This window comes from Apis florea, unplaced genomic scaffold, assembly GCF_048593485.1.
Source record: "Apis florea isolate Af1SG1 unplaced genomic scaffold, ASM4859348v1 contig_3587_pilon, whole genome shotgun sequence".
NCBI lineage: Eukaryota > Metazoa > Arthropoda > Insecta > Hymenoptera > Apidae > Apis > Apis florea.
The window spans coordinates 3601512-3622464 of NW_028256789.1; the positions used below are offsets into that span (position 1 = coordinate 3601512).

Here is a 20953-nt window from a genome sequence, read left to right on the forward strand (position 1 = left end):
TCAAGCATCAGTTGCCGGGAAGAATAAGCAACCGCCAACCGTCATTTAACTTTAACGCTCGAACTGCCCTCGTCCGCACCCCCGGCAACCCCTGAGGGCCTCCGTTGGTCCATGCTAATTAAATCTGCCTACGTACCTACCCCCTCCCCGCGGTATTACCCTCCAACGGACCTCTCTCAACGTCGACCTTCTACCCCCTCGAACCATTCCGATGATACTACTTTACTCGCGTGTGCACCGTAACTCGCCTCTCTCCACTCGCCATCTTATCATCTTTCTTCTTCTATCCTTCCATCCTTCCCCCCCCCCCCTCCACCCCGATATTTCTTCGAAACGCAGCAGGAGACAGCGGAAAAGTAATAATTTTTAAAATAATCCTTGAAAACAAATCCTCCTCGAAATTTTCGAAAGGTGTAAAGTGGACACCGGTCCGTCAGTCAATGTTTATCGGTTATTCTTTCGATTAGAATTTTGCATTATCAGCGAAAGAAGGTTGAAAGAAAACGTGGGACAAGGATTCGTGTCAAGGAGCGTAATACCCTCGAATAAAAGCGTTCAAAGTTCTCCCTGCAGTTTGCACTCATGCTGCATTCATATCCGTTATTTCCTGAAAGCGGCGTGGAGCGTGCGATGCTGTCTGACGCATAAGCGACCGGAACTACTGGCTTACACGACCCACTACTATCCTGTGTAAGTTTCTTCCCGAATATTCCCGGATTGTATATGGAACAACGTATCCGGCACACTCCATTCTACGCTCCGTTCACACAGTTCCAACGCGTCGTAAGCCGTCTCATAAACGTTAAGATAAATCGCTTGTTTTGATCGTGGAATTTTCGATACACGTCGCGAAAAAATTGCGAACGATGCATGCGAATTGCAAAATTCTATTCCCCGTCTGGCATCCGTTCGAGTTTCGAATTGCTCGTAAATTTTTCTGCCGAGCGTCTGCGCGCGTGTGTGTCTTAGCGATGGCACTCCCGTATTCATTTGATTCAGCCATACAGTTTACCCCGGCGAAGCGCAAGGTAAGGCGCGCAGGACTATGTGTTATTCGTTTCCACAATAGAGTCATTGTTGAAGCACTGTGCTTCCACCCCATTCCGTAGATTCGTCGCGAACACTTTATCTCCTACTTCTTATCCCCCACTCGTGAATACACATGTACGTGTTTTATACGCGCCAGTACTTCTCTTCCTTTCCTTCTTCTTCCTCTTCTTCTCGTTCCGTTATCATTATCGTCCGTTTCACCGTTTCGTAAATTCGTCGATAACTTTTATTTCTATTTCCGTATTATTATTATTATTATTATATATACATATTACGTCGAGGAAAGTACATATTAAGTCATCGATATCGATCCTCCAACACGTTGAACACGTTGAGCAAGATGTTTCTTTCTCGATTCTCCATTTATACACTCGCAATTATATTCTTTATTCGGAACTTTATGCGAACGATTCTAAGAACGAATACGTTCGAACGATGATCGATTTCGAGCAAAGTATCATATATATATATATAGTCCGTGAAATTTTTCGAGGAAAAAGAGCGGAAGAACGGTGGGAGAAGGGTGGGAGCACAATGAGATCCGGAATAGAGAGAATTCGGGACGTCGCTCAGACCGTTAAATCCAAGTCTATAACTAACGTTATCGAGTTTCCAGTATCGCGTCTAAGCTAGTATCAGAGCTGCGGCAGGCTGTGAATCTAAATGCGTGCTCCGCGAGCATAAACCTCCACGAATTACTATGTGGCTCGTCCAGGAACGATGCCTGATTAACGACGGCACGATATTGTCCCGGGGTTGCTCGAAAAGGGGGACAAGGGACAGTAATGCGCTCATCTCCCGTGCACAATAGAACAATGCGTTCCATAAGTAAAGCGCCACCACTCTCGCGAAATATACACACGCACACGATCCCAGCGAAATACGTACGCGCCTTCCAATGAACTCCACACTTAAATGTATCCCGAGCATTCACGACGGGTGGAACCCGTCGTTCGAAAGGGTCTGGTAAATTCGAACGCCACCCCTTCCCTCCTCCCCGCTCGAACTCGACGAATTCGAGTCCCATTCGAATTTTTCCATCCGCGATCGATACGGATCGATTCGATTTTATCCGCGGTGCACGAAATAGACGAATAAACGGTTGATTCGACGGACGGACGAAGAGGAGAGTCGTAAACCCGATTAAGGGGAGATCTGCGTAACAGATCGGGTATAAACAGTGGTATTAGTCAGGGATTGGGCGAACATCGGGAAACCGGTTAATTCCCTAAGTAAGAGTAAGAGAACGGCTCGGAAGTCGACGCCTAAAGTTCACAATGCTCAAGGAAGGAGAACGAAAAGACGGACGGACGCGCAACAACGAGGAAACAATGAGTCGCCGTCGGCCGAGGAGGACGAACGAGCGAGCCACCGTCAAACAATGCACCGAAACAATACGAGGAAGGAGGATGCCACCGCGTAACAATGTGGACAATAGACAGATGGGCACAAAGAGAAACGAAGAGAGAGAGAGAGAGAGAGAGAGAGGGGGACGAAAAAGAGAAAACGAGCAGGAGAGGGAGACAGAAGTACAGAGGAGGATATTCGCGAAAAGCGCGAACGCGAGGTGGAAAGAAAGGCACGATCACTGACTGAGGAGAGAGAAGAGGGAAGGTCTATTAGATAGAATCAGATCTAACGCGATCTATCATCGAATATCGTCAAACGAATCGAATTTAAATTATTTAAAGCAAACATTATCTGTTTAATAATCTCGTCATAATCTTTGACGGGCGTTCCGAAAAAAGGGGTTGGTTAAGACGTAACCCAATTCGGAGGGAAAAATTCGTGCACGGGCCGAGAAAGAAGCGGCCTTAAGGCGTGTCCACAAGCAGAATCGCGACGCATGCTGGCCGACTGCTGCGAGAGCTTTATGATCGAAAGAGAGACCGCGTCGAGGATGGGTTAACAATGCGCGGGAGCGAGAAGGAGAATGTCAAGTGGACATTGTTGACGGTGACAATGCCGCTGAAATTGCCGGAGAACAAAGAGGTCTTATGATGACGCTGCTGGCGAGCGAGCGAGCGAGCGAATTGAGCGAGTTGCCCGTGGACAGGGACTTCCCGTATATTCTCCTCCACGCTGGCCCTTCGCGCACCCTCTCCCTCCCTCTCTCTCTCTCTCTCTCCCTCCAAGCGGCGGAGAAGCGTCGTCGTTTCGTCTTCGTCGTTCGTCGACGCGCCACCACCCCTCGTGTATCGCATGGCATTATAACCATCGCCTCTATCGCGACGCCTGTGTGTCGATACTCGTGAATTAAGCACCTTGATCCATTAAGGGCCGGCGTACTCTCGTGTGTTCCGAGTTAACGGGTCTGTTTGCCATTGTTTTAACGCCGCTGCGACCGTGCGCGCGACGCGTTAATACGACGGCTGATAACGGTATTGCGTCATCGCGTTTTATGCATCCGGCCTGGACGATAAACCTGGACGATTGTCCCTCCGTTATTAAGTAATTGCCGATTCTGCGCTACGATCCGAATTAACGAACTTCGGGTGAAAACGAAATCCAGTATGATCAGTGCGAGTAGTACGATCGACGGGGTCGAGGTAAGACGCGGTTAAGAATTTTAAATCGAGATTCGTGTTTGAAGAAGAAAGATGCCATAGAAACTTCGATACACGATCGATTTTACGACCGTATCGCGAGTCGGCGCATGGATGCGCGAAAAACACGGAGCCTGCGTTTGTATCCTTTGCCCGCGAAGAAATGCACGCGTACACGTTTTCATCTATCTTTCTATCTATCCATCTATCTATACGTGAGAGAGAGAGAGAGAGAGAGAGAGAGGGAGGGAGAGAAAGCGGGTGGAAGAGTATAGGAGAGAGTGGTATTATACGTATATATACATCCGTATATATATATGTACAGGTATACATCGCCATCGTTCCGTGCTTTCATTCGTTCGCGGAAAGAAGTAAAGAGCTTTGTCGCCGCGGCATCAAAAGCTTGAATGACGCGTCGATGAAAGAAGGAAGTATCGGTACAAGAAACTGCACAGTGAATACTGAAAAGAATGTAGTCACGGGAAGAAGGGGACCGAGACGGGAGAAGAAGTTAAAAAGGAAAGGAAAAGATAGCGAAAACGGGAAAGGAAAGAAAGAAAAAAAAAAGGAGGAAGAAGGAGAAGGAAAAAAAAAAAGTAGGGTGGCGGAGGAGAGTATTGCGGATAGAAAACCTTCTAGACCGATAAAAGTTTCTGCCTGAGGACGGATATTGGAAATACGTTTCTCGATCGACTACCGCGATTTATTAATTAATTCGTCTTCTCTCTTTCGAAGGAGATCGACCGATCAACGTCGTGACGAGGGGAGGGAGGGAGACAAATTTCAACGATTTTCGAAACGTAGTCGAAAAAAAAAAAAAAAAAAAATTCGAGGAAAAAAGATATTCGCGACACGTGTCGCGGCGATTGTCACGCGCGATTATAACGATCCTCGACGATCGTTGAAATCGTTGCCACCACCCTTGCTAGAATTCAGGAAAACACATTCGTGGATTACATCATCGCCATGGCACGATGGTCGAGTTCTAATAGCTAAGTCAGGTACGCCGGATTACGCTGAACTATTACGAGCCTTCAAAGCGCGAGCCTCGTTGTGTATACAGGGTGTCCCGTATGGATGGAATCACGACGAAATGACGTAAAGCTGGAAGAGGGAGGGGGAGGGGAGGGGGGAGGAGAAGGCTGAAAAGCCATACTACTCGCGGCAGCGTATGCAGATAATCGGTACAAAGCCTTTCGTCGAATGACAAAGGAGAGCACTGGCCAGCCTCGTGGTTCTCTCGCATCTATATGCCAACACGCATGCATACACGTTCACCCCGGTATTATTATACTGGGTGGCAGCGTGCTGCAAAGCGGGAAAAACCCAATTTCGACAGTTTTTGTTCCACTTGTTAAAACAAAGGGAAACCTCGCCTCGAGATTCTTCTATTATCTCGTCGCAGATTCAGAAAGATATCTAAGGTAAGGCTTAGACCAAGCCTTAGAAGGGATTCTTTCGTTTAATTGGAGATTTATTAATTAAGGAGAGACGTAAATGTGAAGGATGATAATTGCCAGCTTTGCGAAACACTCGATGAGTCTTGAGAGAGAGAGAGAGAGAGACTTGAAATTGCGACGAGACTCGGCGATGCAGCGTGGTTTTCACGATGACGCGTCAGAAGGTAACATCTTATTTCGATAAAAGTCGCGGAAGTCTATTAATCACTGGAGCGCATTGTGACATTCAACCGAGCGGCATTCAGGGTTTCAATATTATCGATACTCAACAGCGGGGCCAGCATCCGCGTCTATTGAAAGAGAGTTTATCAATAGAGTGCAGGACACTCTTGCTGTATCCGTTTCTAAAGCATTCTAAGCTCGGCGAGGTTCCTACAGTTTTCCGGAAACGATGACCGTCTCTAGGCATGAAGAATTTTTTATCCCCAATAAACGGAATCACGGTAAACGGAATTACGGCTCCAGTGTGAAGAAAATATTATATATATGGAGGGAGAAGGGGAATATTTTTTTTTTTTTTGGGGCAATTTGATCATCCAAACACGTACGTGGAGGAAGAATCTTCGAGAAATCTTCGGAAGGATAAAAATAAGGTTGATGCGGTTAAGAAGATTTTCCAGAAAGCCACAAGTAGTAGGTAAGTCGAGGTAAATACATTTCTTCCTTATGTCAACTTCGATTAAGCTTATATATAGTCCACAGATATGATTCATATTAATGCTGAGAAATTGGATGGTGTGCGGAAATAAATAATCAGACACACCTATCGCCCCTCCTCTACAGAGGATCGATGAAAGTGAAAGACTCACCATGGTTAATTCGAGGAGACACGGTGATCGGACGTTGTCCACTTTAACGTAGGAGTTTCAACGGAACAGTTCGAGAATTCGTCACGAATTCGTCTTAATTTCTAAGTTTCGTCGTTCCAATTATTTCGCTACTCTCGTCGAGGATATCGTATGCGATGGAGGAGATCACGTCTCCCCTGTTTATCGACGTTCGAAACGAATCCATGGTTAATCCGATAGCGCTCAAAAAGAGACGAAAACCCCCGACGAATTTGCGGAAATGCACGGTTTCCTGACCAACAGACGATTCTTTCCACGGTCCAGTTAGACGATACGGAATTAAGCTCGAAAAGTACTCGGCGAGTACACCGGGATGATGGTGGGCCTATACAGCTATAAACAGCGACAAAAGGATACCGAGTGGGCGACGAGCATTGAATGTACCAGAAAGGATTGTATGCCAGCGAACGATGCTGACGATGGTAGCGACGATGGTTGCTGTTGCTTTTGGCATACGTGTGTCACGTACGGTACGTCTGTCTGCGGCCTGCTTTTCGGTGTATCCGTGCTGCCGGCAGAAAAGAGGAGTATTTTAGCCCGCGTCCATATGAACGTAGGGACGAAACAATGTAGCTTTTGTGCGAGAAAGGAACGGAAAAGCCAAGCCAAAGAGAGAGTCTAAGAGCGATTGAAATGCTCGGCCGTCTGTCTCTTGTTCTCCACGCCTCCCTCTCCGTCTCACCCTTCTTCTCTATCCTTCCTCCCCCTCTTTCCCTGCGTCTTTGCGCTCCCGTCTTTTTAGCACTCAAACATCTATGTTGTCTCATCCTTCGCAGTTGCTTCATCTTCGCTTTGATCGCAGCAACATCGCAATGATTGCAAACGTGTTCACCTTCTTCTCGGATAGGCGACTATCCGTTCTGTGAATTTTTTCATCCTTTACGTGATTCGCCTACTGTATAAACCTTGACCTTTTACGTTTTCAACGACGAGGGGGAAACGTCCTTGTTTTTTGGGCGAAAAATCACCAGTAGTAAGAGTAGAACGACGGACAATAGAATGGATAATAAAAATAAAATTCCGTCCTCTCTAACAGAAAAATTTTTCCAAACAACTGCGAATTAAGCACGCATTTCATTCCATCGTTCCGAACTCGATATGTGTAAAGATAACGAAGAGTTCTTTTTTCTTTCTTTTCGTTTTTTTTTTTTTTTTTTTTTTTTTGAGACAAATCTAAAAGCAAGGATGACAGAATGAGAAAGTAACGACGCGCGGAGCAGCAAGGGTGGTATGTGCAAGAAGGGTAAGTATTGGTAGACACAGATGTGAGGGGTGGTTGCAGGTTGATAGTCAAGACTGCCTTCAGATTCCAGAGTGAAGCATTGTGTCCCGAACGCGCATTGTCCTCCCGTCACCGGGAACTCGACAATGCCGAGTCCGTAAGTTAGTAACCCTACCGTAAAAACTTATCTCCACCCCAAACCATCGACCTCCAGCCTCCATGATTCCGTTCGATTTCCAACCTCCTCCCGCCAACTCTTCCGCTTTTCTGCCCTGCCTCGTGACGCCTTCCCTTTCCCCCCTTCCCGATCGGGAAGGATCGAGATCCGTGTCTAACGACGTTCCTCTTCTTTCCAAAGGAGGACAGAACTTCAGGAGGGCATCGAATTCGTCTTATTAAATAAGGATGATAATCGAGAAGTTAAAATTCTTGATTAATGAATTTCAAAGTGCTCCTTTTGCTCCTCTAGACGATATATAATCTTGCGGGTAAACTATGTCGTCTATCACGCCTGCTAACTCGGTCGATCAACAGTGATGAAGAATCGAAAAACTGGTTGGTCAGCATGCAGGGAGTCGGTCTGGAAACGGAAGTGAACGTCCTGGGGACCGGATACAAACATTAGGGGTTGGCGGGCGGTCCTCTCGTTGGGACTCAAGTTGGCGAGCAGCCGGACAACGCGTGGTCGCCGGACAAAGCTCTTCTAATTGTCCCCATCAACGACGAAGAATGGACCGCGGGCCTGCCGCTGACAATTTCATTTGTAATTTGCATAAGGCTTATTAAAATCACAATGGACGTGGACCCACAGGGATGCTCGATCGAGGTGGCCGCAGGCTTCTTTTTTTGGACTGCTCGATAAAGAATAATCACGATCACCGCTGTGCCGGTAATTGAACTTTAATAAGAACCGGAATTCGTTCCGACCATTTTGACATCAATTGTCAATGGGAGAAAAAAAAAAAAAAAAAAACAATTAATCGTCGATAAAAATTAAACATTGTAACTTAACTTACATTTAATAAAGCTGGCTCCAGTAGATTCTTTTATCCATGATTATATATCCAAAAACACTTGATACACATATCGCACTTTTATTTCGTTTGTTAACGGATAATAAAAAAAAGGCGTGAAAAAAGAATAAATGTAATTGGAAACGAAATTTTATAAATGGAAAATAAAATGAACAAAGATATATCTAAATATAATAGCATTGTAAAAAAAAAAAAGAATATCACTGATAGATGATGATTCGAATGAAAATTAATTTATAAATGTTTTTTTTTTTTTTTTTTGCACGACTTATGACACCAGTGTTTCCACATTTCTCGAAATGTGTCGCGCACGTGAGACAGCGCGGAACTGAACCATCTCAAAACGCTATCATATCACGCGCCGCCACATTCCCCCACCAACTTCTACCAAAATGCGTCTACGCATCTCTTATTCACGTTACTATAAAAACAATCTGATCTGATATAAATTGTAATTTTATAATAAGAAAGAAAATAAAACAATAATTTCATAATAATAATAATTCTCTTAGAAAAATAGATTATTAATCTAATAAAGAAATAAGAAATACAAGAAAAATATAATGATTAAACAGACGTAAATTATTAATTTGTTTTTTAATACATTTCTATATAATGAACATTAAATGTTCTAAGCAATATCAAATATTCGATAAAACGATTCTATTCCAAATTAATGTCTGATTCTAGGACAACTGTTTTCCAAAACACATATTCCTTGATTATTGTCGCGTACATATCCCTTGTCGCAGATACAACCACTTAAACAATTTTTTGTCTGGATGCAAGGCATGGATTCCCAGATATCAACATTATCACAATTCTTTTCGCAATTTGGATCTGCCTGACACTGACTAAAAATTTCATTTTTCCTACATATGTCTTCGACGTAGATTATTTCGGGCTCTTGAAAAAAAAAAAAGAAAAAAATAAAAATAAAAAATCTCTCCGTTTATATCAAAATGAAACTGAATGAATGAATTTCAAATGAAAAATTAAATATCTAACAATAAGTTACTTACTAAAAAGTATTCCCCCTGTTACCACGTTTGAATGTTCGAGTAGAAAAACATTTAAAATAATAAAAACGAAATTCACTTCTATGTACTTCATTTTCTTCGAAATATCGGAAAAGAAATGTAAATGTAAACTGTCGCGTCTGCGAATTTTAATACCCGGCCAAGAATACAATGCAGCGATAACCAAATTAGGTTATCAACAAGAGAACCACTTTTAATAGCGTATAGCAACGTTCTTTGAACGGAAACTGGTGCATCAAAAAGATAAAATATAAAAGCGAATAAGTATAAGAGAAAACCCTTAGGCATACAAAATTTAATAGGCATTGAAGAATAATCATTTTTTTTTTTCCAGTTTTCGTGTTATGTATTTGCGGATTTTTAAATTGTACAGCAGCTCGTTTACATACAACATATATAAGTGTCTTACTAGTAAATTATTTGTATGATACCTTAAAATAAGTATTTGTAATAAAGAGGGGAGGATTTGTGATAACGTGTCCGAAATAATAGCAATTATGAAGAATAATCCAAGGATGATCGATGTGAGGGGAAAAACTATATTCCTTACTAATAAAGTCTCTTCTTCGCGTTGGCGATTCGCGATTCAAATTTACTTGTTAGAATCAACGATATCCGTAAATGATTACAACTTTTTTTTTTTTTTTCTCATCAAACGCACAAGTTCGGAACGTGAGGTGCAATATTAAAAAGTTTAAAATCAACGCGAAAAATATTAAATCGGAAGTGAATTCATTTCATATTAAAACAGCGAATAATATATTATCGATTCTTACTCATGACAATGAATGATAATGAAAAGCCACTTGCATATCTCAAATACTGCGACCAAATACTTCCCTTCAAAAATGCGCGTCACAGAAGGAGCTTCTTTTTTTCTCTTCCTTATTATTTATAAACGATATCTTCGTTACAATAAGAAAAGATTGATACTACGATACGAGAATAAGTACCAGAGTCGAAAAGTGTGTAAAATTTCTTTTTTTTTTTTTTTTTTTTTTTGGTAACAATTAAAGAAAAAAAAGGAGGGGAAAATCACAAGTTTATAGATGTTCATTAATTTCACGCGGTACAAACAAGTTATCAAGTGTTATCAAGTGTATGAATGTGCGAGAAACGCACATTTATATGTATTATATCACGAATATTTACCATGTAAATATTCATGTGCAAAACTATAACAATTGAGGGAAACGGCCTCGATTTATATTCATTCGATATAATTCCGTATTTTACGCGATTATTGTTAACTCTGATAAAGTTAAAAAATCGAAAGAAAAAAGTACATTTCTCGCAACCGTCATTAGCACTGTTGTACGTTTTTCCTTACAATATATCCCCCTCTAGACTTTGTTTTAAATATACCGAAAATATTCGGTATAAGAATAGAGTAAGAGGTCTATGTCTCACGTGATCCGGTTGATGTTTAACGTTGAGGAGAAGTAACTATATCACAGATGAAGGAGAAGAATCGAAGAAGCAGCAACGGCAACGGGATTTCTACCAAACCTTAGCAGCAAGGGTTCTCTGCATTAAAACATTCTTGCTTCGCTGCTTCATGCGCTCAATGAAGTACTCCTTGCCTTCCAGGTTATCGTCGACAGGTCCAACCTCATTCTAGTAACAAACGAGAGTTAGTTGGCTCCTAGGTCGCGTTTTTCTTGCGCGTGTGGCTCATCACCATCATCATCATCATTATCCTCATTATTTATTCCTCATATTATCATCCGGATTATCATGATCGTCATCACGAAGATAGGCTAGTCTTTTGCAAAAGCCTACACAGAAGAGACCTAACCAACCTTGTTAGCTGTGTCGCCCCCCTCGCCCTCTCCCCACCTCTCGTAGTCATCGTCGTCCCTTTCTTCGCCTTCGCTTAAAGGTCCATCTTGCCTTTTACTAGGAGGAGCATTCGATCCTCCACTACCTTGTTGATGCTCCATAACGTCATCTCCCCCTTCGAGCATTTTGTTGATCTTCTCTTTTGCTTCGTCGACTTTTCTCATCGGATCGGGAGAATAACTACGATCGCTGTATCTATCGCGAGAAGCGGCACGACGATCTCTGAAGTCACGCCTATCTCGGAAATCGCGGAAGCCCTGCTTACCGTGGAAAAATCTACCACCACGATTACCGCCACGTCCGCGTCCACCACCACGATTATTAAAACCACCGCCACGTCTGTTGCCAAAACGATTGTTGTGTTGATTATTATAGAATCGATTACGATTTTGGAAATTGTTACCACCACCGCGATGATTTGGATTATTGAAACCCTGGAAACGTGGTTTATAATAAGTGCCGCGGTTATTGTATGGTCGGAATTGTCTCTTGCGATAGTAACTTCTATCTCCGGATCTACTGCGACTGCGACTTCTAGTATAAGATCGGGAACGTGATCTAGAACGTGATCTACTGTATGTGCCCGATGGAGATCGACTATATTTTCTCTCGTAACTTCCAGATCTTCGATTCGAATATGATCTTGAACGACTTCTTCTGGGTGAACGAGACCTCGAAGAACCTGAACTGGAGGCACTGCGCGATCTGCTCCGTGATCGTTTCACTGGGCGATCTCTGCTCATTCTCTTAGTCACGGTTCCTCCTCTACCGCTCGATTCACGTTTCTTAGATGGTTGTCTATGTTGCCTTTCTGTCTCGCTATCGGAATCTGTTCTAGGACCTTTAGCTTGATTTTGGTTCTTTGCTAGTGGAGGAGGACGCGGTGGTTCTGGTGGGTGACCAGCACCGGTATTACCGCTTTGTCCAATAGGTTGGAATTTGCCACCAAGATTGTTACTAGAACTAAACTTCGTTGGTGTTGTTTGAGGAGCAGATATAGAAGGATCCTTATATGATTGGAATTTGTTCTGCGGTTGTGGCGTGGGATATTTTACCGGTTCTTTGGGTAATGGCGGTGGAGTCGGGGCAGACATGGGCTGAGCAGCTGCTGCTCTCTTTTCCGCGAGTTCACGCTGCATTTGTTTCCGTATATTCATAGATTTTTCCAATGCCGTACGTTGCAGCTTCTCTTCCAACTCATTATCATCATCTTCATCACTATCTACATTTGACTGCATCTTTTTATTCTCTGCTGATACATCTTGCCATTTTTGCGGAAGAACATCCTTTTGTCTAAATAAATGAAAAAATGATCGGTATGCATATATCCTCGTGACATTACACAGATTTTATACATGATTTGTATAATAAGCTTTTTTTACCTAGCAGCCTGTGCGGCTTTCCACTTTGCATTCAATGCAGCTGTATCGAGAGTAGGTAATTTTGGTTCAGGATGAATCAGTTGAGACTCTTGCTCAAATATGTCCGTGAGCGGTTTCCTCTGAATTTCTGTAAAAAATATAAAATTAAACGGATCTAAATCGAATTAATTAAATGTATATTTCCTTTTTCTTATAATTTAATCCTTACCTTTACGCTGCTGTGCGGTCATTGGTATTCTAGCTTCTCGTTCGTGATATGCTTTTGAAGCTTCATCCCTTTCTCTTTCCTTCTCCCTGCGCAGCTCTTCCTCTCTTCGCGAACTTTCAGCGAGCTTCTCCGCGTTGCTAAGAGGGGAAGCTATGTCATTATACTGAGCTACATACCTAGTAAATATAAAAACATAAATAAAATACGATAGGTTAAAACCCACGTTTCCATTCATGTATCTGTAAAAAATTAGATTAACCACGGACAATTAGCTAAGAAAATACAAATTAAAATAATGTAACATCAAAACCAATATCTATACTATCTATATAAAAAAATTAATTATAAAGATAGAAATTTCGTAAAAATAAATAACCAAAACAAAAAGTTGTTCACGAACTGTTCCAACCTTTTCAGGACAGCAGTCTCTTTTTCAACTTTTGCATAATATGCATTCAGTTTTGATTCCAATTGTTCTAAATCCGGCAATGATGATTTCTTCAAAGCTTCTAAATCTCGTTCGAGTTTGTCCTTATTTTTGCGTTTTTTCCTTTCTTCTTTCTTCTTCTTCTTCCTGCTTTTTTTATCCTCTTTTTCTTTATCTTTTCCTTTCTTTTCCTTCTTCTTCTTTTTCTTCATTTTCTCACTCTCTGAATGTTTCTTTTCCTTCTCTCTTTCTCTCTTCCATCTAGCAGTTTCTTCTAAGAATTTCCTTACCTAAATATAAGAAAAAAATAATAAAATTTAAATTATTAGAGGACAAAAATAATTTAAATATATATAAAAAAAATATATATATATAAAACTCTTACTTTATCTTCGTAATCAGAGTCGTCCTTCGTTTGCTCTAAGAATTTCCGTACTTTTATTTCATAGTCATCCATTTTATCTCGAGTATTAGAACTGTAAGATACTGGAGCGATTACATCATGCGTAGCTGTAGTAGCAGCAGCTGGTGGATTATTATATTGAGCCATGCGTTTGCTAAGCGGTGAAAGTGAACCACGATGATCTTTCTTGTGTTTTCGTTTGCGACTAGGCGATCGGGATGCTGATCGTGAACTTGCGGACGAAGAAGAACTGCTGGATTCAGAACTGGAGGAACTCGAAGATCCACTTGATGACGAACTAGAACTGGAACTCCATCTCTGCCTTTTCTTTGAACGCAATTTCCTTTCCTTCTTACGTTTCTTCTTTTCTTTTTTATTTTCACTGACATCATTCTCAGTTTCAAAACTCTTGAACGTATCCAAAGGATTCAAAGAAGATGTTAATGTCTTAGACTTGATGTATTCAATAGAATTCCTAGCTTCTTCATGGAATGGAGCAATCGCCAAGCAATTTTCATATGCTTTTTGAGCGTCTTCGTACTTCTTTTCATCTTCATAACTTCGACCTAGAGCAACAAGAGTCTCAGCCATGTATTTACGGGCATTCGTATGAGTCTGATTTAATTTCAATGCTGTCTCAAAATCATCAATTGCTTTCTTGAAACTACCACTATTTGCATATCTGTAAAAACAAAAATATATACATATAAAATAAGCATAATTTAAAATAATATATTTTATAAATATCATCAAGATGTTTTATACAAATAATAACTTACAATGCTCCACGGGCCACTAATCCTTCAACGTTTCGCGGATCTACGGTAAGTGCCTTATTGAGACACTGGAAGGCTTCCGTATGACGTCCAGCTTTGAAATGATCTATACCTTCAGCCACGCTTCGGAATGCCCATTTACTAGCCTGTGCCTGTCTTAATTCGGATGCATATTCATTGGGTGGAAACTTTTCTCTTTAACAAAAAAAAAAAAAAAAAAAAAATTCAGAATCATATATATCAAAATATAATTTATTTTATAATTTTTATTTATATAAAAATGATTATTATAAAATGAATGTAAAATAATGATATTTTACCTTAAACCAACCATATTGGAATGGTTCTCTTGTCCAAGACCCATCACGTCGCAAAGATATTTAATGTTGTTCGGGTTGTTGAAGCCAGTACTATTCTCCAACATCGCTTCATAAGATTGTCCTTTGTTGTCCATCGCTTTCCTACATCATAAAAAAAAAAACAATCAATTATTAAAATATAAAAATCATTTTGACCTTTGCCAAAAAGAGGATACCAAAGCTACTTCGTTAACGGTAAAACTAAAGACTTGATAATCATGATGACCGAATCTTCACAAGTCTTGAATTAATTTCCTGGCATAGTTTTCTTTTCGATTTTAGTGTTCTCCCTTCAATTTTTTCGACTTCACGTCGTCTTATCTATATTTGTGCATATTAATATGCAAGTCCTTTGTGTTGCTATTCCTTGCACGTATATTAACGTGTAGCACCCTCCATCGGTTTATTTATCCCTGCGTAATGATTCTTCTCCCTTCGATCTACATGAATTATTCAACGATACGACACTAATGCCAAAGATGTTCCAGAGAAAAGAAGATTTCTTCCATTTGGAATAAAAAATGTTTATCAGACACCTCATGGTATTAGAGTCGATCAAAATCTACGTTTGTACCGTTAACAAGCAGCAGGGGTCCGAAACGGGGATACATTGCAGAAAGTTTGGTAGATTTCCTTTATTACCAGATTATTTCTTATGTATAAATTTACAATGGTACACAACCTCATTATTATGTAAACTCGTCTCTCACCTTTCATGTACCGCTAAGACGTATATTTCTAGTATTTTGTATCATGTTTGTAATCAGAGGATTTCTCAACACAAAAGCACACAGCCTATCATCAATCGATGGTGGTTTGGTTTTTATAAGTTTTTGGTGCGATAAAATAAATTGCATAGCCCTAGGATAGGTTGGGAGCCACGCCTGAGTATATTTTATCTTCCAAGTTGACCAAAAAAATATTTTTTTTATATGTAGTACTGTCGCCTGTTTTGCATTTTGTGGTGTCAATTCAAACATGACATCATTTTTTTTATATTTTTTATTTGTCAATTTAAGCTGTAAGTTTAAATGAGGCATTATTATGACAAGGCGCAATTCTTTTGAGGCTTAAAGGTAAAGGTTCGGGCGATTAAGATTTTAGTTATTTGGTCTCTGCTTTAACTTCATGAAAAATCTAAAAAACTTTTACTTTACTTTACTTTACTTTACTTTACTTTACTTTACTTTAATTTAATTTAATTTAATTTACATTACTTTACTTTAATTTACTTTAATTTAATTTAATTTGTAATGTGATACATACGAAATATACATCGACAGCGTGTTGACATATTTATATATTTTAGCTATGTAAGTATTGAAGTCAAATAAAAAATTTAGTACAAATAAAAGTACATTCGTGATGTATTAAAAAAATATATGATTTTAAACATTTTATTTTTTATTTATTATTCGTTTATAATAAGAGACCAAACAACAGTAAATCATTATTATACCTACCGTCTGCAGCACTCACTCTGGCCACCCAAGGCTCAACATCTCATACTGGAAATGCAACCTCAAAAGACATTGATGTCATTTGGCGCCATTGCTTGGCTGGTGCTTTGAGAGTAACATATCACAAACGTAGATAGAATATTGTGCGCAACAGAGCCATGTCAACCAATGCTCAAGGTTTGAATCATTTGTATCACATTATAAATTCATCATCATACTGACTATCAACTTTTTACGTTATTGAGAGTGTCTGGCACCTAAATTCATAAAAACGTGTAAGAGGAATCAAATCTAATTTACCTTGTTTTGTTAGTATCACAGTGCGTCTGTTAAATCTCAACTTCTTTTGACCACCATACCATTTTTCTTACCTTCTCTTTTAACGAAAAATATTAAACGAAACACTAAAAATGCAAATCTGTATTCTCGCGTATTATACAAGTTACAAATAAAATAACTACATTGTCGATAGAAAATGCATTTCGACCACGATCGAAACTGTTATATAGATCCTAAATTCGAAACTACCAGTGTCAGAAAAAATTTTCCCTGCTTCCTGTTAGTGCACAAGTGCTCTCACGGTATATCGCAATAAGCAAATGATCAAAAAACGATTCATAATTTAAATAAAAATTTTGAATCAAAAGTGCTACTGATGCATCACAAGACACTTTTACCATTTACATTGTGTATATAAAATCTCCTATAGTGATATACATATCAGTTTACAAGAGTTAGTGAAGCATTATTATAAATACAAGGAGTAAATGTACTTATCCAGATTTCTTATTACTTACTTATAAGCTTCTGGAAGATCATCAGAATGGATAAGTCCCATAGGTGGGTGTGGTGCTTGCCCTTCACGGGCAGGTACGTTCATAACTGCAACAACTCGCTCAGCTTCAACGTTAACTTCACTGACTACGACGCAGATGAGATCATTTGCCATGTAGCCTCTTGTTACACCTTTCTTGTCCACTGCCGGCACTGTGGCCGTGTTCAATATTAGAGCCTATTATATCGAACATTATATTGATAAATAATTGAAAAAAATATAGACAAGTTATAAATACGAAAAAATTTAAAATACCTTAACTCCTAAATCGGTAACAACTCTGGGGCAATCGCTGCAGTTGCAAAGCACCTTCAGAAGAAGACCAGCAGCACTTTTACCCATCACTTGCGCGTAAATAACATCTCCAATGACCAAACTCTACATAAAAATATTTTTTTATAATTTACTAATCATATTATTTATTTTAATACAAATCATAAAAATAAATAAATAATAAATAAGCACCTCCAAAAAATTACGAATACGTTGAGATTTTTCCATGGTGACAAAAGTATCAAGGCCTGGCATTGTTGCATAAAATTCTGAAACAATACATATAATAGATTAATTATACATTATATAATGCAAGTAAAGTATTCTAATAATAATATAGAGGGAAATTTTACCTTCATCTCCTAATTCTTGCTTAATAGGTTCGACTGTTTTCTCCAAATTTGATTTATCATAAAGGGCATCAGCTTTCTTTGCTAAGAACTGCTGTAGCTTTAGCCTTTTTCCTCTATCACCAAAACTATTAAAAAAGAAATAAAAAATTTGAAATATATCGTATTTAAAAATATTTGATTATATTATTTAAAATCATTATCAAATACATACCTCAAAGTCTTTTGACGTTGTTGATAGATCTCAAAATTTGGTTCCTTGAGATTGAGCATGGCCAGCTCATTCTCGTTGCGTTCTCCTTCCCACACTTTCTGCAACTGTTGACCATGGTAGTTCAATGCTTGCGCCACAAGGCGCGCATCCATTGATTCCATTTTGATTCAGTACTGCAAGCAACCTAGTCCTGCAATACTATGAAAATCGGCGAATTCGTAATGTTTTCTTTTTTTTCTTCAATATCCAAGATATTATTCAATATGGACAAAATTTTTAATAGCTGCCTCTGACCGACTGCCCGAAATTGGCATGCAAAAAAGACATCATCCAACAGCCAAGGACACGTGTTTGTAACTGATAAACCGCTCTCCACGGTCATATCCAGAAAATTCTGGTATTGCAATCATCTAAGGATTGGTCGAATGCTAGCAGTAAAAAACGTATGGTTTCGTCGACCGTAAATCGTATCTCCAAAAGGGAATGGCATTCTGCGCAAGAACGAGCTCAGACAAAGCGAATTACCAAGAACCGGTTCCCTGAACAATTTACCTGTAGTTGCTGATATTCCTCTGGCGAATTGTATTAATGACGTAACAGAATAAATCTGTAGAATATTCGTTTGCTCAAGGAAAACGCTTACATAGTAGGAAAGGCGCGTTATATTGATTTATCGATAACAAGATGGTCGTCAGGAAGCCGGATTGCGAAGGCTGATGACGCCATGACGCTCCAAATGGCCCTCTTTTATTCCAAAACTTATCCACGCCCATTTTTTTCATGGGCATGTCAGATTGGCCAAAAAAGAACCCGGATTATTACTCACCGTTGCTCCCTTATTATCTTCCGACGATTTGTTAATGTGTTTTCCAACTATATCACGGCCAACTACGTAACATTATCGACGATTAAACAACTGCGCGGATATATTTCACCATACGCTGCACAAGTCACGATTACAACAAAGCCGGAAACGACAGACTCAGTAACGCCTGCGTAAATCGCTTTTCCCTTTCTCTTTTTTCATAGCGAATTATACACCATTTCCGGTTTGGCGCTCAATTTAAAATTGTACAACTTTTTGTTTTGTAAAATTTAAAGTTTATCAAAAGGATTTGATTATTTTTTATTAAATTCATATTAAATTTAAGATTTTTTTTTAATAAATAATAACAAATATGATAATATTTCCATATTATTTTTATTTCAATATTTTTTAAGACACTATAATTTATAAAAAATTTAAGATCATAACTTATCATTTTAAATAAATTTATAAACAATAATTAAAATATAAATCTTGTATTACGAATATAAGAGAATTTGTTTGATTTATATTCATTCATTTATACATTTCATTTCGTTGCATTATTTTTAAAGTACAACAAATTTTATTAATTTATTTTATTGATCCTTCTTTGTTATACCCTTATTCTTTGTATCGATATTCCAATAATACAAAATTTGAGCAGCTATTATAGCATTTGCAGTAGTGGAACATATGTACATTATTACCATTGTCATATCTCCTGTTTCTTCAATAGAAGTAAATATTCTAGCAAGAGATCCAAAGAATAACAAAAAACCTGTCGCTGCTGATAATTGTCCTGTATTTCCATTAATATAATTTGTATAAGCTTGAATTAACTGAAAACCAATGTGAAATTTTAAATCCTTAATTTATATATATATATATACAATATGTATATATATTTTTAAATATTATACCTTACTAATTAATACAATAGGTATATTTAACGCTTGACAAGTCCAAAGAAGATTAACTGGAGTCAATTCACTGATAATAGCAAGTAATATTGCTAAATAACATATAAGGAATGCAGTTGCTTGTGCTGTATTACCATTGAAATGTAAAACTAAAACAGCAATTGCTAATGTTTGTAACCCTAAAAAAACTCCATCACCCCATGAACTGGAACATATTTATTCATTCATTAATTATGATATATAAAACAAATATTATTTATATTCCAAATTATATTACCTAAATGGAAAACCACTTATAAAACTGTAAGATACCATTGCAGTGATGGCAAATAAATCCAATAATACACTAAAAACATTAATACCTTCTGCACTTTTGTTTCTAAGAATTTTTACAATTTGTGGTATTTTAACTAAAATAAAGAAAAAATTAATATAAACAAGTTAATATTATATTTCTAGTTAATTTTATTTATTATTATTTAATACAATTATTCCACAAGTTATAGTGTTTAAAATCTATAAAGACTATTGAATTACAAAGGTTATTTAAAAATAAAGTTTCTAACCAAGAAGAGATCCACTGATAATGGCAAGACCTAAAACTTTGCTCAGCGTCGATTTAAAACACCCAACTGAAACATGTTCAAAATTTTCAAGTTTTACTTGAAGCGGTCCATATCTTTTTTGAAAAAAACTCATTTTAAATTTTGTAAAAAAATAATTTTAAACGTTACAAAAAAATAATATATCGTTGGAAAAAATTGAATATCATCGAGCTCTCGTTACAAATAATTTCAAAGTTCGATTGTTCAATGATTTTATCGTTTAATTCATATAATTTTTACAAAGTATTTGTTATTTAATGATATATAGAAAATTGAAATTTGATTTCTAAGATTAAAAAAACAAAAAAATAGAACATGAAAACGTAACAAATAAAAAAAATAAAATATAATGAATTTATTATATTTAAGTTTAGATTTGTGTATAATAAAAAATTAAAAAATTAATAAAATAAATAAATAGAATAAAAACTTTAATTATATTTTTTTATTTCAAAATTATTTAATTTTTTATTCATACATTAATTTTTCTATTTGAAATTTTATATTCATAATATTCATGTGATATGACGTTAGAATAACAATGCATGGATTACGTATAGAAATAAATTTATTTTAATATCAATCAATTAAATCACTAATCAATTAGAAATTTAAATGCTTACCGTGAAAAAAATTTAAGTCGTCAAAATATTCATCTAAACATTCTTCCGTGAATAATAAAAGAACAGAATTTCTTATTAACTGAGTCATATTTAACACGATAATACACGTCCCTTACCATAAACGAAATATAAAACACTGGACGAACCATAGGATGAGATAAGAATTTATATTCTCTGTTCTGAAATACCGATTGAGCAAAATATTATAGATTTTAATGCGCCCTCTATAATTGAGAGAAATTGTATGATTGTCTGCTTCATGGATAAA

At 38.0% G+C, this 20953-nt stretch overlaps 3 protein-coding genes across 9 annotated transcripts; all 3 read right to left on the reverse strand.

Annotated features, from left to right (window-relative positions):
- Positions 1-8721: 8721 nt before the first annotated feature.
- On the reverse strand, positions 8722-9429 carry LOC147656586 (serine protease inhibitor). The gene is made up of 2 exons (XM_086914254.1): positions 9183-9429; positions 8722-9066 (listed from the first exon to the last, which is right to left on the reverse strand). The coding sequence occupies exons 1-2, from the start codon at positions 9271-9273 to the stop codon at positions 8834-8836; spliced, it is 324 nt and encodes a 107-aa protein (XP_086770380.1). The 5' UTR covers positions 9274-9429; the 3' UTR covers positions 8722-8833.
- A 741-nt stretch (positions 9430-10170) lies between these two features.
- LOC100865418 (uncharacterized) lies at positions 10171-18716 on the reverse strand. 7 transcript variants are annotated; one of them, XM_012494876.3, is made up of 14 exons: positions 18556-18716; positions 17730-17927; positions 17519-17643; positions 17358-17434; positions 17148-17270; positions 16855-17069; positions 14559-14699; positions 14242-14433; positions 13445-14144; positions 13042-13349; positions 12633-12769; positions 12425-12551; positions 11003-12335; positions 10171-10817 (listed from the first exon to the last, which is right to left on the reverse strand). In XM_012494876.3, the coding sequence occupies exons 2-14, from the start codon at positions 17888-17890 to the stop codon at positions 10701-10703; spliced, it is 3756 nt and encodes a 1251-aa protein (XP_012350330.1). In that variant the 5' UTR covers positions 17891-17927; positions 18556-18716; the 3' UTR covers positions 10171-10700. The 7 variants fall into 7 exon arrangements, with proteins under 7 accessions (XP_012350330.1, XP_012350329.1, XP_003690853.1 ...); XM_012494875.3 differs by having other exon boundaries at positions 12425-12578; XM_003690805.4 differs by having other exon boundaries at positions 12633-12808.
- Positions 18717-18911: 195 nt separating this feature from the next.
- On the reverse strand, positions 18912-20859 carry LOC100866135 (mannose-P-dolichol utilization defect 1 protein homolog). The gene is made up of 5 exons (XM_003690809.3): positions 20686-20859; positions 20024-20089; positions 19735-19867; positions 19458-19662; positions 18912-19376 (listed from the first exon to the last, which is right to left on the reverse strand). The coding sequence occupies exons 1-5, from the start codon at positions 20771-20773 to the stop codon at positions 19134-19136; spliced, it is 735 nt and encodes a 244-aa protein (XP_003690857.1). The 5' UTR covers positions 20774-20859; the 3' UTR covers positions 18912-19133.
- Positions 20860-20953: the final 94 nt, after the last annotated feature.

What these genes read in the sequence shown, in the direction of transcription:
- LOC100865418 (XM_012494873.3), bottom strand. Translation starts at nt 17,890, where the DNA reads ATGGAATCAATGGATGCGCGCCTTGTGGCGCAAGCATTGAACTACCAT. An exon ending in TTAGTGGCCCGTGGAGCATT is followed by an intron (nt 14,145 to 14,241) that starts GTAAGTTATTAT and finishes TTGTTTTTACAG; the next exon opens with ATATGCAAATAGTGGTAGTT. An exon ending in GACCGCACAGCAGCGTAAAG is followed by an intron (nt 12,579 to 12,632) that starts GTAAGGATTAAA and finishes AATTCGATTTAG; the next exon opens with ATCCGTTTAATTTTATATTT.
- LOC147656586 (XM_086914254.1), bottom strand. Translation starts at nt 9,273, where the DNA reads ATGAAGTACATAGAAGTGAATTTCGTTTTTATTATTTTAAATGTTTTT. An exon ending in AACAGGGGGAATACTTTTTA is followed by an intron (nt 9,067 to 9,182) that starts GTAAGTAACTTA and finishes TTTTTTTTCAAG; the next exon opens with AGCCCGAAATAATCTACGTC.
- LOC100866135 (XM_003690809.3), bottom strand. Translation starts at nt 20,773, where the DNA reads ATGACTCAGTTAATAAGAAATTCTGTTCTTTTATTATTCACGGAAGAA. An exon ending in TATCAGTGGATCTCTTCTTG is followed by an intron (nt 19,868 to 20,023) that starts GTTAGAAACTTT and finishes TCTTTATTTTAG; the next exon opens with TTAAAATACCACAAATTGTA. An exon ending in ATAAGTGGTTTTCCATTTAG is followed by an intron (nt 19,663 to 19,734) that starts GTAATATAATTT and finishes AATATGTTCCAG; the next exon opens with TTCATGGGGTGATGGAGTTT.